Below are 19025 nucleotides of genomic sequence, written 5' to 3'. Positions count from 1 at the left end.
TTGAGCCTCAGTGGTGTGTGGGGCTAGGAGGTGCTTCTGGGGTGGAACCCTGGCTTTGCATTCATAATCTGTCCTTTTTATCAAATGATCTTCATGACCTATTTGCATGTTTTGATGATGACTGCAGCTAGGAAAAGGTCTTGTATCCTACACTGACATAATAGGCTGATAATTTGAAGTAGGGTGATCTTATATCTGTGGATTTCAACGCAGACAAGATATGTGCCTGCCCTAGCTCTTCATTCTTACAGAGTCGTTGCAGTGGGGCTTGTTTCCACCCCTTGCACATTCTCAAAATACACCCCCAGGCTGGGCTCCCTGGGAAGAACAGCTTTCTCCAGACACACACAGGTGGAAGGTCCAACAAACCTCCTCGCCGCCGACTTTGAACAGGTTTGTTTTGTCGGCGTAATTAAAATGGGTGCGGGGGCATTCTTCTTGGTAATTTCTGAACTGGTCAAGTAATAGTCAGAAATTTCCCTAGGATTATTCTAATTTGTACTCAGAGCTGGCTTGATTTGAAAAATAAGGTATGGGGTGGAGGAATGGGGGTGGGAGGGGGCAGATGGACTTCTAATTTTCCAGGCTGATCAATCGTTAATCCTTCTCCTTAATTACTTTTTCTTTAACTTTGTGATGTGGAATTTAGTGCTCATGAAAAGAAAAGAGCTGAGAGCCATGAAATAAAGCGGGCTTTATCAATAGGTGATGGCCACTGCAGGCAGCCTCAAAGCGCGTCTGAAAGGGCTCCCTTTGCCTGTGGAGAGAGGGTAATTTGATCGCCTTCATTTTGCTCACTGGCACTTATTTCAGGCAAGAATAGCAAGCTGTTGTATTCAAATGGGGCTTTAAAAAATGTATATTTTAAAACTTTGTTTTGCTGAAAATCATTTCATCTTTGTTTAATAGCAACAAATGAACTGTACATGAGTCTCCCTGCAAGTACAGGCAGATTGAAACAGAAAAATAGAAAACTAATGCTGGGGAATGGGTGCCAACACTCAGCAAAGAAAGGGTTCACAGTCTCAATCCCTTTATGAGAAATATTAATTTGGCTTTCTAATTAGGCAGAGAATGCGTGAAGCCCTTAAGCTGTTCTCTCTCTCCTGCTACCACCATTTTATGGGCAGTAACTTCAAGGAAATCTCAGACCTGAGTTTGATTCCTGGCCCCTACTTACGGCTGCGTGGCTGCGTGGCTTTGGGGGAACTTTCTTTGCCTCTTAGAACCTCATCTGTAGAACAGGGATACTACTTCCTACATCGCAGAGGCAGCATGAGGATTAAATGAGGTAAGGGGGATGGTGGTGGTGAGCAGAAACTTTGGTGTCAGACAGACCTGGGAGAAAATCCTGTCTCTGCTACTTACTACCTCTCTAAGTTGATTTCTCTTCTGCAAAGGAAGAAATGTGCCACCTATAATAAACATTTTATGGGGATTAAATACATTTACATATGTAAAGTAATTAGTATAATACCTGGTGCTTTATAGTCAACCAGTAAACGGTAGCTGCTGCTACTATTAACAACTTATGTAAAATATTTGGCACTAAAATGTAATTCTCTCTTCCATCCCGCTCCCAACTCAGTACTTACATTCGAACTTGATGTTTCGCAAGTTTTCTGGGAGGTCGTGGAGTGCCACTTTTAGCCACTCATCCAGTTGCTTGGCAAACTTTCGAATCACCTGAGTTAAGCTAGAAAGACAAACGATGAGTTTTAAGTGCTGCACATGTTGCTCAGTTCCTCCCACAAGCCCCTAGAGGGTTTTATTTCCCTTAATCATGTTTTGGCTGCTACCAATAGCTGCCATTTGTAATAGCAACCTCAGACAATGCCAACAGCCCAAGCCCTGCGGAGAGCTGGTGGGTCTAAGAAGGGCATGAATAGAATATACTCTTCTGGTCACTGATGCCCACTGCAAGGCTTGGTGGCATCCAGAACTATTTAGATGCAAGCAAAACATGCTCCTTCATGCTTTTGAAGAGCTTGTATGAGGGGTGAAGACAGTGGACCGTGGGCCTTAGAAAGCCCAGTCCTGTCCGATCCTCCCAGGCAGGCAGGAACCCCGTTTGCAACATAACTGCCATGCCTGCCCACCCAGCTTACCAAACTGCTTGCCATTTGGTGGGAACTGGGAAGAAACAGCCTATTTTTAAATTAGCAAGCAAACCTGATATGGGCCTTGAAACCATATTAGATTCCAAGAGTCAAAGACCGTATTAGAACAGGAGGCAGGAGGGAACTGGAGAGGCGAAGCACTGAGCAGGGCAGTAGGTTGCAATAAGATGGGAATTTGAAGTTGAGAAGACACTGGCCACCATTTTCTGGCCCTTGCTATCAAAGCCATCTGCTCACAGGCCTAGGTTCATTCTCCTCCACGAAGTCCTCCTTGGTTGTGCCAGACACAGGGACATCTCCCCTGTTGACCATCCATCCTTGCCTTCCACCAACACCGCCTAGCCTGCCCTGGTTCAGCCTTTCACCCACTGTCTCCTGTCAGACACAAAATCACCAACCTCCACCCTGCTGGGCAACCCCTTTTCTCTCTGGTCACTCACTCTTTCCTTTCTCATGGCTATCTCCAACCTTCTTCAAGACCCTTGCGCCTCCAGTTCCCCAACTCTCCCCTCCCTGCCAGCGGGTGGAATCACCTCCTACTTCTCAGGGGGAGAAAAGACACACACACACAAAGGAAGGACGTCATCAGCACTCAGCTACCTGCCTGGTTCATCTCTTCCTCCTTCCTGATAGAATCCACGAGCGATCCCTCCTCTTGCCATCCCCTGCTGCTTTCTCAGGAATTCTACATTACCAACAGTCCCTTCTCCTGTATATTCAGCTTTTTCTTCTCTACTAGATCATTCTGCTCATCAATTTTTTTATGAGACAGTCTTGCTTTATTACCCAGGCTGGAGTGCAGTGGCACAATCTCAGCTCACTGCAACCTCTGGCTCCCAGGTTCAAGTGATTCTCGTGCCTCAGCCTCCTGAGTAGCTGGGATTACGGGCACGTGCCACCATGCTCAGCTAATTTTTTGTCATTTTAGTAGAGATGGGCTTTTGCCATGTCGGCCAGGCTGGTCTCGAACTCCTGATCTCAAGTGATCCGCCCTCCTCGGCCTCCCAAAGCACTGGGATTACAGGCATGAGCCACTATGCCCAGTCCTGCTCATTATTTTAATGCATTTAAGAATGTCTCACCTTAAAAACAACGATAACAAAAAAAACCTCTTATTTCCTCCACTCTATCTCCTCAAGCCACTGCCCTTTCTCCCACATCACAGACAGACTTCTTCAAAGTACTGCCCAATTCTTTGTCTCATTTCCTTCACCTCCCATTTCCCTCCTCACCTCACTCCTGACCTCAGCCTAAACAGCCCCCATGCATGATTCCAAACCCAGTGGACTTGTCATAGTTCTCATCTGCTTGACATCTTGGCAGCATTCGATTCTGTCACCTGCGCCCTCCTTTTGGAAACACTCACTTCCCTTGGCTTCTGTGATCCCTCCTTCTGCTGCTCCTCCCCAGTCACAAAACTCCTGCCCTCTGCCTGGTCATCACGCCTTCCAGTTCTTCATGTCTAGTCCTGGGCTCTCTTCTCACAAAGCTTTCTTCCTTCCCCGGGTAGTTTCTCTAAGCCCACAGATTCACTGAATCTGTGAAATTCCCGTCTGCGCAGATTCACTGTCTGCACTTAACTTTTGCACCTCCGGCCCAGAGGTCTCCAAGTTGAACTCGTGATTTCCCCCTTGGAACTGCTTCTTTTCTTGTGTCCTCTATTTCAGTATGAACTCTATTTTTCATCATTTTATTTTTATTGATCACTTTTTTATTTTCAAGAATCTCAAACATACCCCAAGATAGGTAGTATAATAAACCTCCAAGCACCCATGCCCCAGCTTCAACAATTGGCATCATTTTTGCCAGTTTAATATATTATATTCCACTTTTTCTTTTCTGGAGTGTTTTGAACAAATCCAAGATGTCATTTAACCCCTAAAAACTTAGTGTGCATTTCTCACTGGTAAGGTTTAATTAAATACATATGTGTACATGTATACACACACATGCACACAATGTGTGTGCAACATTTTAAATCCTCCATGCCATTAGTTTATCTAATGGAATGAATAGTAATTCCTTAATATCATCTACAGCCCAGTCTGCATTCAGATTTGTCTATTTCTCCCAAAGATGTTTAGTTTGTTTGAATCAGGATCCAAACAAGGTCCACACATTGCATGAAAGATATAACATTGCCCTGTTCTATTTCTTAAATCTTTTTTTCCCCCTATTTTGTGCCATTTATTTATTGGCAACATCATGGTATTTGTTCCCTGGAATGTCCTACACTCTGATTTGATTGAGTTCTGTCTTGTAGTGTCATGTAATCTATTCATCTATCCTGTCTGCTTCTAAAGACTTGATTAATTCAGTTACAATTTCTTTAGGCAAGTATCCAGTTTTGCATACACTATTTTGGACACGGTCTCTCTTTCCATTTACCACATATTACAGATTTTGCTTCCAAATTACTTCCCAAGCACAGCCACTTCTCTCCCTTTTCTCCCTAGTTCAGGCTGCCGTCATCTCTCATCCGGACTTACAGTAGCTTCCTGAGTCCATCCTGCCCTGCTCACCTTCCTACCTCCATTCCATCTTCCACGTTGTGAGAGGGATATTTCCAAAACACCTGTAATTCCGATTAAAACTCCTCAGTGTTTTCACATTATTCTTAGGATAAAAACCCCAGTTCTTGCTGCAGCCCCCAAGGCCCCACCTTGCACCTTCTCCCTTTCTCCGCATTCCGGACCTCTGTCCTCCAACTGGTCCTCTCCCCTCAGGGCCTTCGCCCCTGGCACCGTTTGTCAAGATCATCTCTTCCCTCTTCACCTGCTTAGCTCCTCGTTATTCAGCTAATCTCAGACTAGATGTTACTTCTATAGGCAAACCTTCCCTGAAGCCCCCAGACTAGGTCAGCACCCCTGATGATTCCTCTTGAAAGACCATGTAGTTGTGACAGTTTGTTGTTATGTCAACTTGTGTGATTATCTGATCATTGTGCATATTTCTCGCTGTACCCTCCATGCAGAGGGCAGGGACTATGTCTATTTTCCTTATCACTGTATCCTCAGTACCTAGCATAGTGCCAGACACATAGTAGGCACATAAGAAATGCTTGTTAAGTGAAGTGTAAGAATGAATGGCTCTCCATCCCCAGATGGACAATGGGCCTTGTCCAAACTGTCCCCCTCCCTACCCTCCTTATCTCTGGCTGCAGCTTCTCCCACTGTCCCCTCAGCTTACTCCATCCCTGCAGCACTAGTCTCCATTCAGTTTCTCCAACACTTCAGGTTCTTGCTTACCTCACCAGGACCTTTGCACTTGCCATCCCTTCTGCCTGGAAGCTCTTGCCCCAGATAGCAGCTCACCTCCTGATCACCTGCTCTAAGAGATGCCTCCCTAAGCCCCAACTGACTCCATCTCCTGCAGCATCTATGCCTTCTTGACATACTGTCCTCTGTGGGTGTACACCTGCAGCTCAACCTCCTTCCTCCACTTTCCGTCCACCTCTCTCCTTCCCTAGGCTGGGATGCCAGGGTCTGTCCTCCACTTCTAGGGACACACTTTTCCTCCCTGTTGTGCGGGTGGCTGCCAAGTCTACAGCTCCAGCTTCAGCCCTTCTCCTACATCTTAACTCCACACTCGTAGCTCCCTGAATGCCCATCAGCGGTGATGCTGTTACAACAGCAACAATGGTGATAACAGCAGTTACCTTTTAATGAGTGCAGTGTGCCAAGCTACTAAACACTTCACATGTACTTTCTTAATTAATCCTCACCTCAGCCCTAGAAGTACATACTGTTATTAGTCCCAGCAGAGAGGTGAGAAATCGAGGCTCACAAAAGTTATTTTACTTGTCCAAAGAGATGCAGCAAGTGGCAGAGCCAGGAGTCAAGCCCAGGTCTATCTGACTTATAACCGCTGTCCTACTCCACTTTGACGAAAGTACCACATTGTGCACTTTGACGTGCTTTGCTGCTCCCCATCTCCAGTGCCCTCTGCCTTTCTGTCCAATGTTGCTATTCCTTTGGCATTTCAGGCTTGGTCCTCAGTCTTTTGCCTCTTTGACTTCTCCTCCCTGCCCATACCACATACGCACACACACACACGCACGCACGCACACATATGCATACACACACACTTTCTTACTATAGCTAACCCAATTGTTATTAACAACCACTGTGCCGAGATTACTTGGAAGAAGTGAAAAACCCCAGTTTGAGAATGATTTCCCTTTCTTATAAATGGGAGTGTATGATCCACGGTTATCTCTATAATAGTGTTTTTTTATTCCCCTGAATTTCAACATGCTCTTCTGAGTTGGAAAGGAGGGGATGGGTCTGAGCTAGGGGGTGGGGAGCTGTGCCTCAGCCTGGGCTTGCCCAGGGTCATGAGTGAGAACTTCTAGTGCCAATTCTCATTTCCATGATGCCAAGCATAGGGCTTGGTACAGAAAAGGCACTCAAAAAAGTTTGAGGGATGAATGAATATATAAAACTGAAAAGTCAGCTCTCAGATGGAGCCTGATCTTTTGAATAACTTTGTCTTCCTGATTTAATGAAAAAGGCACTTGATTTGTAAGCCTTGCAGGCTAAGATTGCAGTGGTAATTACATAACTACATAATTTTTTAACAGTCTCCTTTGGCAGACTGTAACTCAATGAGGGCAGGAAGCATGCTTATCTTATGTAATGCTGTATTCCAGGAACTAGCATCGTCCCTAGCACATTGTAGTAATCAATAAACATTTATTTAATGAATGAATGAATATTTGTGGTTTTCTTGAATGAATATTTGAGTCCTGACTATTTCATTTATTTGCAGGTGAAGGTAGACAAGTCATTTCAGCCTTTTTTTTTTTTTTTTTTTTGAGACAGGGTCTTGCTATGTCACCCAGGCTGGAGTGCAGTGGTGCAATCTCAGCTCACTGCAACCTCCACCTCCTGGATTCAAGTGATTCTTGTGCCTCAGCCACCCAAGTAGCTGGGATTACAGGCACCCGCCACCACGCCCAGCTAATTTTTGTATTTTTCATAGAGACGTGGTTTCGACACATTGGCCAGGCTGTTCTCAGACTCCTGGCCTTGAGTGATTCACCCGCCTCGGACTCCCGAAGTGCTAATGTGATAATAATTATTATGAGAGACAGGGTCTTGCTCTGTCATCCAGCCTGGATCATGATTCATTGTAACCTCAAATTTCTGGGCTCAAGTAATCTTCCTGCCTCAGCATCTTGAGTGGCTAGACTATAGGCACAAGCCACTATACCCAGCTAATTTTTTTTTTTGTAGAGACAGGATCTTGCTATGTTGTCTGGGCTGGCCTCAAGTGATCCTTCTGCCTTCATCTCCCAAAGCACTGGGATTACAGGTGTGAGCCACACTGCACCCAGCCAGAACGCAGAAATTACTTTTAAAAAAATATAATATTAGAAATAGACATAAAAACAAAGTACAGTGATGGAGATAAAGAATGCTTTCAATAGTCTCATTAGTAGCATTGACCTAGCAAACGAAAGAATTAGTGAACCTGAAGATAGGTCAATAAAAATTACTCCATCTAAAACACAAGGAGAAAAATGAGTAGAGAAAAAGCAAAATCGAGCATCCGGGAGTTGTGGGACAGTATCAAATGGCCTAACATACTTGTAATTGAAATACCAGGAGGAGAAAAAAGAGAGAAAGCAGAGAAGATAATGAATGGGCATTTTCCAAAAATAATGAAATACATCAAAGCACAAATCCAAGAAGCTCAGAAAACCCCAAGTAGGATTGAAAACAACACAAGGCATTGAGACACATCATGGTCGAACAGCTGAAAACCAAAGATAGAGACTGAAAAACCAAAGACCGAGAAAACCGTGGGGGCATCCGAGGGAAGAAGGCACGCTGCCTACAGAGGAGCGAAGATGTACAAAAGACACACATGCAAGCCAAAGACAACGGAGTGAAATGTTCAAAATGCCAAAAGTGAAAAACTTGTTAATTCAGAATACCATACCCAGTGAAAGTATTTTTCAAAATGAAAGAGAAATAAAGACCTCTTCAGACAAAGAAAAACAAATAATTTGTTACCACTAGACCTGCAATATGAGAAACATTAAAGAAAATTTTGCAGGCAGAGGACTATGATTACATATCCAACTCATATATTACACAGATGAGTTGGATATATACAAAGAAATGAAGATTAGGAATCATGTGAATGAAAGCAGATATAAAATATTTTTTCATATCTTTAATCATTCTCAAAGATAGTTATCTAAAGCAAAAATAGTTATAATGTTTTAGGAGTTTATAGCATATACAAAAACAAAATGTATGACAACAATAGCATAAAAAATGGGAGGACAAATTGGGAGTATACTGTTAAGATTCTTATACTACATGTGAAGCAGTATAATGTTGTTTGAAGGTATATTATAATTAAAGATATACAAACTTAAAACAACTAGTAAATTTTTTTTAAAGAGGTATTTTTAAAAAGACAATCATGGCCAGGCATGGTGGCTCACACCTATAATCCCAACACTTTGGGAGACTGAGGCAGGAGGATTCCTTGAGCCCAGGAGTTCAAGCCAGCCTAGGAAACATGGCAAGACCCCATCTCTACATAAAAGTAAAAAAATTAGCCAGGTTTAGTGGCACATGCCTGTAATTTCAGCTACTCAGGAGACCGAGGTGGGAGGATTGCTTGAGCCCAGGATGTTGAGTCTGTAGTGAGCTGTGTTTGTGCCACTGTACTCCAGCTGGAGTCTGGGTGACAGAGTGAGACCCTGTCTCAGAGGGGGAAAAAAAAAGCCAACCATGGAGATAAATGGGATGATAAAAATAATTAACACAAAATTAGGCACCAAAAGAGGAATAAAGGAGCAAAAACTGATGAAACTAATAGAAAACAACTAGGAAGAGGGAAGGTCTTAGTTGAGCCATATATTTAATTACATGAAATATAAAGATCTACACATAACCATACCAACTAAAAAGGAAAATTGCCAGACAATGAAAAAGAAAGACCTCCCTCTATGTTTCTATGTTGGTTACAAGAAATCTACTTCAAATATAAAGACAAATTAACAGGGTGGGAAAAAATGTCATGCAAACACTAATTAAAAAAAAAACCTGGAGTAGCTATATTACAAACAGACAAAGTAAACTTCTGAACAAGAAATATTATGAAAGATAAAAAAAGACATTATGAAAATAAGTCGGCTGGGCATGGTGGCTCACGCCTGTAATCCCAGCACTTTGGGAGGCCGAGGAGGGCGGATCACGAGGTCAGGAGATCGAGACCATCTTGGCTAAAACCATGAAACCTCGTCTCTACTAAAAATACAAAAAAATTAGCCAGGCGCGGTGGCGGGCACCTGTAATCCCAGCTACTCGGGAGGCTGAGGCAGGAGAATGGCATGAACCTGGGAGGTGGAGCTTGCAGTGAGCCCAGATAGCGCCACTGCAGTCCCGCCTGGGTGAAAGAGCGAGACTCCGTCTCTTAAAAAAAAAAAAAAAAAAAAAAAAAAGAAGAAAATAAGTCAATTCACCAATAAGACACAACAGTTCTAATTTGTATGCATTTAATATCAGAGCTTCAAAATACACGAAGCAAAAATGTATAGAAATAGACAAATTCACAATTAGAGCTGGAGGTGTCTATACTTCTCTATTGCTAATCAGTAGAACAAATGGACAGAAAATCAGTAAAGACAAAGAAAACTTAAACAATACTATCAATTAACTTGACCTAGTTGACATTTATAGAATAATTAACCTAATGATACCAGAATATATAGCTTTTTCAGGTACACATAGAACATTCATCAATAGGCCACATTCTGGAGCATGAAACAAGTATCAACTTAAAAGAATTGATATAATACTATGTATATAATATGACCAGAAGGGAATTAAACTAGAAATTATTAATAGAAAGATATCTTGAAAATCCCCAAATATTTAGAAATTAAACAGTTTACTTCTAAATACCCCATAGATCAAAGAGGAATTCACAAGAGAAAGTAGAAAACATTTTGAATTGAATTAAAATGAAAACCCAACATATCAAAATCTGTGGGTGCAGCTAAGTAGAGATTAGAATAAAATTTGTAGCATTAGATGCTTTTATTAGGAAAGTAGAAAGATTTATAATCAATGACCTAAGCTTTCACTTAAAGAAACTAAAAAAAGAAGAGCAAAATAAACCCAAAGCAAGCACAAAAAGGGAGGAATAAAGATAAAAAGCAAAAGTCAATAAAATTGAAAACAGAAAACAAGAAACCAGAGAAACCAAAAGCTATTTTTTGAGATTAATAACATTGAAAAATTTCTAGTCACACTGACCAAGAAAAAGGAAAGAAAACACAAATTACCTACATCAGGAATGAGAAAGGACACATCACTATAGAGCCTACAGATATTAAAAGGATAATAAGAAAATATTATGAATTTAAAAAAAAAAGAAGGGAGGGAACACTTTTCAACGCATTTATGAGGCCAGGGTTCCTCTGATATCTAAATAAGAGAAAGACATTATGAGACAAGAAAACTAAAGATGAATAACTTTCATTATTGATCAAATAACTTTGATGAACTATAAAACCCTCTGAACAAAATATTAACAATTCAGATCTAGCAATATATTTTTTAAAAATTTATGACCACCAGCCTAGGCTGTATAGTGAGACCCTATCTCTACAAATTTTTTTTTTTTTAATTAGCCAGGTCCTGCGGGGCATGCCTATAGTTCTAGCTACTCCACAGGCTGGGGCAGGAGGATCACTCGAACCCAGGAGTTTGAGGCTGCAGTGAGCAGTGATCAATGATTGCACCACTGCACTCCAGCCCAGGCAACAGAACAAGACCTCATCTTTAAAAAAAATAATTGGCCAGGTGTGAGGGGCTCACGCCTGTAATCCCAGCACACTGGGAGGCTGAGGTGGGTGGATCGCCTGAGGTCAGGAGTTCGAGACCAGCCTGGCCAACATGGTGAAACCCCGTCTCTACTAAAAATACAAAAAATTAGCCAGGCATGGTGGTGCACGCCTGTAATCTCAGCTACTTGGGAGGCTGAGGCAGGAGAATCACTTGAACCCGGGAGGCAGAGGTTGTAGTGAGCCAAGACTGCGCCATTGCACTCCAGCCTGGGTAACAAGAGCGAAACTCCGTCTCAAAAATAATAATAATAATAATAATAATAATAATAATTATACACACACAAACACACACACATTCAACCAGATATTAAAAACCTATAGCTAGCATTGTGTTTTATAGTAAATACTGAATGCTTTCCCCTTAAGGTCAGGGAAAATGCAGAGATGTCCACCCTCGCCTAGGCTAGGACATCATCCTAAAGATTTTAGCCAGTGCCATAAGACGAGAGTGGGGAAAAGGTATACAGATTGAAAATCACACACACACAGAGCAGGAAGCACTGTGAAGGTGGAGGCAGAGATTAGAGTGATGCGTCTGCAAGCCAAGAAACACCAAGGATTGCTGGCAACACCGGGAGCCAGAAGACAGGCATGGCCCATACTCTCCCTTAGAGCCTCAGTAAGGAACCAACCCTGCCAATGCTTGATTTGGGACTTCTGGCCTCCAGAAGTGTGGGAGAATAACTTTTCTGTTGTTTTAAGTCACCCCGCCAGTTTGTGGTAATTTGTTACAGTAGTGACAGGAAACTAATACACTTCACCATGTTAAAAAAAAAAAAAAAGGTAAATGAAATGTCATTCATCACAGTGTTGTTTGTAGTAGGACAAAACTGGATTAAATATCAAGAGAATTGACTACACGCAAGACGGTGGAACCCTATACAGTTGTAAAAAAGAAAAAAGCTCCTTACACCTTATACATGGATGTGGAATGTGCTTTGTAATAGTCCCAACAGGAAGGAGTGCCACTCTAAATGGGTGGGTTTATTTACAAGGGACATGTCACAAAGGTATGGACAGGGGTAGAGGAACTATAAGGGAGACTGCTGCAACCTAAGGCTCAGAGCATAGGCTCTCGCCCACCCTGTACCCAAGGACAGCCTGGAAAGTTGCTTGGAAGGGAACACAGCCCAGTGAAGGAACCCACCCAGCTCAACGCAATCTCACAGGAAGGGGGCCAGAGAATCCATCTCCTGACTTCACTCTCCTCCCTCCATCCCTCCCTGAGAAGTGCCCTGTGTGGTGGCCCATGCTATCGGCATATGCCCCACCCCTGGCCCCAGTGGAAGGTAGCATGAAGGGTGGTGGAGAGTGCATCTGGAGGGGCATGGAAGTTGTCCAGCATAAACTTCAAGGTTAAGTTGTTTTGCTTTACAGCAAGGCACAGAACAGGATATAGTGTATGTCACCATTTCAGTAAGAAAAACAGTATATTATATGCATTGATTACATGTACATATCAGATCTGGACAGACTCCAAGAAAATGATTCTATTTGATGTTCTGGGAAGGGACTGGGTTGTCTGGGGAACAGGAGTCAGGTGGGGAGATTGTTTACTGTACACCATCTTATACCTTTGAATTTTAAGCCACACAAATGGTTCAAAATATTAACAGTTTATTTATATTCCAAAATATAAATAAACTTTAATATTTAAAAGTTCAATATTAATGGTCTTTACAAGGGAGGCCTCTGGACAGTGCATGATTGTAATCAGTACAAGAGAAGCAGAACAATCCCTTCTGTGGACCAGCCGTGAAAGAAGACAAGAATAAGCATGCCCACCTGTCAGGTAATGCCTGCAGCACGGTGGGCATCAGCACCCCGGAGATAGCTTTGTAGAGGATGGAGTCACACACGCCGACAATGTTCACCACCGTGGAGGAGCCCAGCACAGGCAGCATATGGGGCGGCATTCCTTGCCAAAAGTGCAGAAGGAAACTTTGAACCTGTATTGACCCACAGAGAGAAGAAACATGAGGTTACCCAGGGCCCTCCCAACAGAAGCTTGGGACTCCACCAAGACCAACCCAGTCTACAATGCTGTCATCTACTTCCCCTGTGGCAGCAGAAGTCACCCCCAGCCTGCCATGTTGGAGGAGGCCCTGGGAATTTCTCCCACTTCAAGTCTTCCCTCTGCCTAGGCATGCAACATGCTCACTGCTGGGGAACTGCCTAGCCTGGCAGGCTAGGGTCTCCTCTGCCCCAAAAGATGAAGCACTTTCACCCCTCAGCCCCTTCAGTGCTTACTGGGGTCTGGGAAGAGTTTAAGGACAGGAAGGTGGGGCATTGTTTTTGAAAAAGTTGGAGCACTAGTACTCACTATTCTTTGAGCCACTGAACCTCAGAGGCCCCTGGGTATTCTGGGAAGGAAGGGAAAGGTATGGGAGTCGCAGGTAAAAGGAGTGTGGCTGAAGGGAGGAGAGTAGGTGCCACACACACAAAATTCTCCTGATTCAAATTTGTGCATCAAAGATTGGGTCAAGTGCAAGAGGCTTTTCATATCGGAATTCTTCCATTTCCCAAAGCTCCTTGGCCAGTGGGTGCTATATGGGATGCTAGATGGTGATACCTGAGCGGTAAGCTATGTGGGCACATGAAGTGTGTGTCATTGACTTTTTAAAACTCCCCAAACCACTAGCAAAGAACCAGATTATAGCAGGCACCCAGAAATGCAATTATTATTATTAATATGACGATAGCAGGAACTTGAGCCACATTGTTACTGAACGAAGGGCAGAGTGAATGTCCAAAACAGAGAACCCCTTGCCGCCTCCCCTACACCTCTGTCTTTTAGCTGTGGGTTAGAAGTTGAGTAGAATAGGGGGTGAAGGGGTGAGAAAGGTAAGGGAAGTGAAGAGAAATAGTAGAAGATAGTAACTGATGTATATAATAACATTTGAGAAAATCTAGACTTCAGCTATCAGCTAACATCTGCAGCACATCTTCAGCTGGGGAGCAGCCCATCTTGAAGCTGGGGAACACATAACTCTGAATTTTTACACATTCCAATGGGTTTGACTTGGTTTCTGGATCATGTTTCCTTCTCTCCCCATCAGATGGGCACTCTTGAGTTCCACATGTAGTATTATCCACATCCCTGGTTCCCCAAATCAATCCTGATTTGGCATGGGAGATAATTGAGTCCCTCTAGTCTAACACTTTGGGGCAAGTATTATTGCCATTAGGACATATTTCTTTTCTGGGGGGATGGAGTCTTGCTCTGTCACCGAGGCTGGAGTGCAGTGGTGTGGTCTTGGCTCACTGCAATCTCCGCCTCCTGGGTTCAAGCGATTCTCCTGTCTCAGCTTCCTGAGTAGCTGGGATTCTAGGTGTGTGCCACCATGCCTGGCTAATATTTGTATTTTTTAAGTAGAGAAGGGGTTTCGCCATGTTGACCAGGCTGGTCTCGAACACCTGACCTCAGGTGATCTGCACACCTCGGCCTCCCAAAGTTCTGGGATTACAGTGAGCCACCGCCTGGCCGCCATTAGCTTTCTTTATCGAGTACCTACTATATGCCAGGTACTTTGCTTAGATTCTTTCATGTAATACTCATAATACTATAGCTGAGAATCATTACTCTTATTTGCAGAGATACTAGTTGTCCAAAGCCAGACAGCCAGTCAGAGAATGGAAGAGATAGAGCCTATGTCTGCCTCAGTCCTTCCACAGTCTCTCTTATGGCTAGTTTGTTCTTCACATGGTAACTGGGTTTCTACCCCATTGCTGAGGCCCATGTCTCTCCCTAGGCTGCTGCCCACTTCCCAGCTTTCTGCCCCTGCGCTGGTAACCTGCAGCATCCTTCAGGCCCCTCCAAGGAGTAGGGCCTAATTTTCCTCTGAAAAGGCTGCCTCTGGCTAGTGGAGCCATGCCCCGACTCTAGCCTGGTGACTCCATCTCAGCCTCCTGTGAACAGGCTTCCCTGATGCCTGCAGCCTGCCTGTACTTCCTCGTGGAAGTACTGGATGGAAGGCTTGGAGGATAAGCAACAGGGAGAAAGGCATGCCCCTCTGACTTCCTAGGAGAAAAGTGGTGATTGCCGAAAACATGATCATAGTGGTGAATGAAGTCAGGTCTGTAAATTGAAAAGACTTCAGTTAGAGTCCTGTTTATTCCATAACAGTGGAAATACTGCAAACTTTTCACCCAGATTGAAAATTAAAACAAAATCTGGAGGAGGGAAGACTGACTTGCAGGGTTCTAATCCTGGCTCCACTACTGAGGAGTATCATATCTCTAAGCCTCCATTCCCTTTCTGTGAAATGGGGATAAAAGCAGTATTTACTGCATAGGTTTTGGTAAAGATTTCTAAAAAGTGCTTCTAGTGCTTGGCACATCGTAGATGTTTAATAAAGGTTAGCTGTTATTACTACTATTATATCATGGAGGCACTACCACTACTGGGCTCAAGAGATCAGTGTCCTGCCCTAGGTGTTTGAGACTTTCTTGCCTATGTTTCTGAGTGTCACCCAGCCAGGATCCCTACTGTGGCTCTGCTCACCTATCAAGACTTTTGTTCTGTCACTGAGACACCCGGTGGCTGACTATTAGCGTGGCCTGAGCCTGGAGATGTCCACCGCTTTTGGACAAGGACCTGCCCTCCAGAGGACCCTCCACTGTCCCCTGATGCCAGCTCATTTCCTGGGCATCAGGCTCAGGTCAGGTCCTGGGCCTTCTTGTCTGCTCCTCTAACTCTGATTAAGAAGCTCTGCCCAGCTGATTCTTGAGTTGATAGATTTTGAATTCATTTGCCTTACTTAGCTCTTCTTGCAGGCAGCCGTACCCCCTTTTTTATATGAGCAGTCAATTTCTAGCAGAACGTCTAGAAAAGATCAGCTGTTGTGTGGATTCAAACAAATCTGTGCAAAATCAGTGTCCTTAGCAGGCATCTGTCTGTTTGAAGCCTATTCAAGCCTCACGGGGAAGGCTGATCCACATCCTTAGTTTCCTGAGTGGCTTTTGTAGAAGGTGTATTCTCCAGTTTTAACCACCCTTCCTACTCTCTGCATTTTAGGCCATTTATTGTCGAGTGATAATGTTCTTCCAGGTGAGAAGGAAAAGGAAGGAGGGAGAGTGGCCTTAGCTCAAGCGCTAAGGCTTGGAAGTTAGGTGTGAAATGGACAGACACAGTGTTTCCCTGCAGAAGGTGGAGCTGACAGGATCTCCCAATGGACTGGATGTGAAGGGTGAGGGAAAGGGGAGAATCCAAGTTTGTGGCTTAAGCAATTGGGTGGAGGGGAGTGGCAATCTAAGACCTGGGAAAAACAGATTTGGGGCAGAAAATTAAGAGCTCTGGTTTGGCCGTGTTAAGTTAGATTTCGAGTCAATTGAATCTGGAGCTCAGGACTAAATATATAACTCTGAGAGTTACCAGCATTTGTAAAATGAAGATAATGATGTCTTCCTACTATTAGGCTGAAATAAGATAGCTTATGTAAAATGCTTGGCATCTGTAGGCATCTAACAAATGGAAACATTATTAGGCAGAAAGGAGAGTTCTGATAAGTTCTTACACCTTACAAGCATAAACAGTGAAAGAATCAGAGGCAAATGATTCCAAATTATTAGTAAAATTAAGTTTCCTGAGGTATCTGTTTCAATCTTCTGAACTCTCTGCCCTTTGTCTCTCAGCTCAGTGAAGTACTAGGAGATGATTTCCTTAGGAATACCAAGCAAATTTTCTATTTCTTTTTCCATGTTCATATTTAGTTCATTCTGAACATTGGCACCTTGTGAAAACACCTGTGATGACTTGCAATTGGGGTCCCTAAGTGTAACAGTATTGGAAGGCTCTCAATAAAATAATTACAAAAATGCCTAACATTTATCATATTCTAGAACAAAATCAGACACTTTACGTACACAATTTCATGTTCACTATGAGGTAGGTATAATTATTATTATCATCTTGTAGCAAAAGAAATCCAGGCTCAGAGAGGTTAAGTGCCTCGCTCAAGGTCACAGGCTAGTCATGGCGGATTTGGGACTCAATCACAAGACTACTGAACTTTACAGCTTATTGTGCAATGTAGTCTGGAGAAGACGTTCCTGAGTCCCCTACATGCAGATTTGCATTTTATTTATTTATTTTTTTTGAGGTGGAGTCTCACTCTGTCACCGGGCTGGAGTGCAGTGATGCAATCTTGGCTCACTGCAACCTCCGCCTCCTGGGTTCAAGCGATTCTCCTGCCTCGGCCTCCTGAGTAGCTGGGACTACAGGTGCGTGCCACCACATCCAGCTAATTTTTGTATTTTTAGTAGAGACGGGGTTTCACCATGTTGACCAGGATGATCTTGATCTCTTGACCTCATGATCTGCCCACCTCGGCCTCCCAAAGTGCTGGGATTACAGGCGTGAGCCACTGCGCCCAGCCTCAGATTTGCATTCTTTAATTGCTTGACAATGTTATAAGTCAATGGCATTTCTACACCTGTTCATCCATTCATCCACTCATTCACCCAACAAATATTTACTGACAGCCTAAAAGTATGGCTAGATAGGATACAGTAGTGAACAAGACAGATGAGGTTCCTGCCCTCAAAGGCTTACATTATAGTGGTAGAGACAAACAGTGAACAAGTGAACAAACAAGATAATTTAGGACTGTGATACTAGCATAAGTTGTAACCTCAACCGATATTAAAGACCTGGAAGACTTGAAACCAACTGTAAAGTCAAGGTGTACCAGATACATCCACCATCCATTTACCAATGACTTTTCTCAGCTATAGGAGAAAGCCATCCTCATCAGAGGAAAAATGTCTCCCTTCATTATTCTGTGGCTGAGAAGAATTAGCTGTCTTAAAAGCAGCCACCAAATATTCCTGCCAGTGGGGTGGAATTGGCCTAAGAGTGTCAGGTGATGAAGGACCTTGGATCACACCTTTGGCCCTAACCAACTCTGTGACCTTGGCCAAGTCTCTCAACACTCTGGTTGATACATCTGAAAAGAACAAGCATTTGTACTACCTTTTACAGTTTACAAAGAGCTTTTACCAGGCATAGTCTTATCTCCTCCTTCTAGTAACACTATGAACTAAATAGATGGGGATGATTTTTTTAAATCTTCATTTCTAGGATGAGGAATTGAGGCTTGAAAGGCAGAGCCAGCTCTTGAATCCAAGCCTGGGACTTGAAGCCTGGCACTCTTCCCATAGCAGCATCTGCCCCTCAACGTTTCTGGACCTCTCACCGTGTATTCTTCATCCTAGTTGCTGGTTACATGCCTTCCCCCCATCCTATCGGCTGTGTTTTACTTATCTCTCCAATAGTGTATGGGACCCAATAGGTGTTGGAATTAAGCAAATGAAATGAAATGAAATGAGAGTGAGTTTTGAGATGAATAAGCTACACATGAACATAAGGGGGGACTGCCACTAGTTTTGTTGTTGGTAACTGTGGCAGAGAGGAACAGCTGTCCATTAGAGATTTGAGTGCCCAGTGAGGGACCACACTCCCCAGTCTCTGCTGCATTAAGGTGGGGCCGTGGGACCAGCTCCCATCAATGGAATATTGGCAGAAGTGCTATTTTATTTCTGGGCTGACAAGGATAAGTAGAGGGTATGCCTTCCTAGTAGTTCTTTTCCCCACCCATCAGCTGAACAAAGAGGACTCCAAGGCTCTAGGGCAGGGTGGAAGGAGCCTGAGTCCCTGAATCACCCCCAGCAACCAGCCTTCCAACCAAGAACAAACGCACTGGATTGTGACATGAGTGGGAAATAAACCTCCAGTATGCTAAGATTTGGAGAGTTATTTGTTACAGCAGCTAGTATTGTCTTAACCAGTCATGAATCATTATTTGTCCTGATCTCAGTGATCTTTGGAATGTAAGATAGAGCCAAACCACAGTTCAAAAGAAAGCAGGGACTTTTCTTTCTTAAAAGAAAAAATTCACTGAAATCGTTGCTCAAGTAATTTGGGAGATTTTAAAGTACATTTTAGAAGTCTAGTGGATAAAAGTCAAGAGAAGGAAGAACAGTACTTCTTTACCAATACACTCCCATCTTGTCTGGAGCTGTGTCTATGA

The 19025-nt window shown here is 43.4% G+C and overlaps 1 protein-coding gene across 4 annotated transcripts in view; it reads right to left on the bottom strand.

Annotated features, from left to right (window-relative positions):
* Window positions 1-19025, bottom strand: part of RFX4 (regulatory factor X4) — a 177117-nt gene that overhangs the window by 50204 nt on the left and 107888 nt on the right. For all 4 annotated transcript variants that reach the window (XM_003269965.3, XM_030821303.1, XM_030821304.1 and 1 more), the window contains 2 exons: window positions 12781-12944; window positions 1596-1696 (listed from right to left, as the gene is read on the bottom strand). In XM_003269965.3, coding sequence (XP_003270013.1) covers window positions 1596-1696; window positions 12781-12944 — 265 coding nt within the window. The remainder of the gene's footprint in view (window positions 1-1595; window positions 1697-12780; window positions 12945-19025) is intronic.

The sequence above is a fragment of the Nomascus leucogenys genome, chromosome 10, assembly GCF_006542625.1.
Source record: "Nomascus leucogenys isolate Asia chromosome 10, Asia_NLE_v1, whole genome shotgun sequence".
Taxonomy (NCBI): Eukaryota; Metazoa; Chordata; class Mammalia; order Primates; family Hylobatidae; genus Nomascus; species Nomascus leucogenys.
Note: the sequence above shows the minus strand (reverse complement) of the source record. Positions and strands in the feature narration are given on the sequence as shown.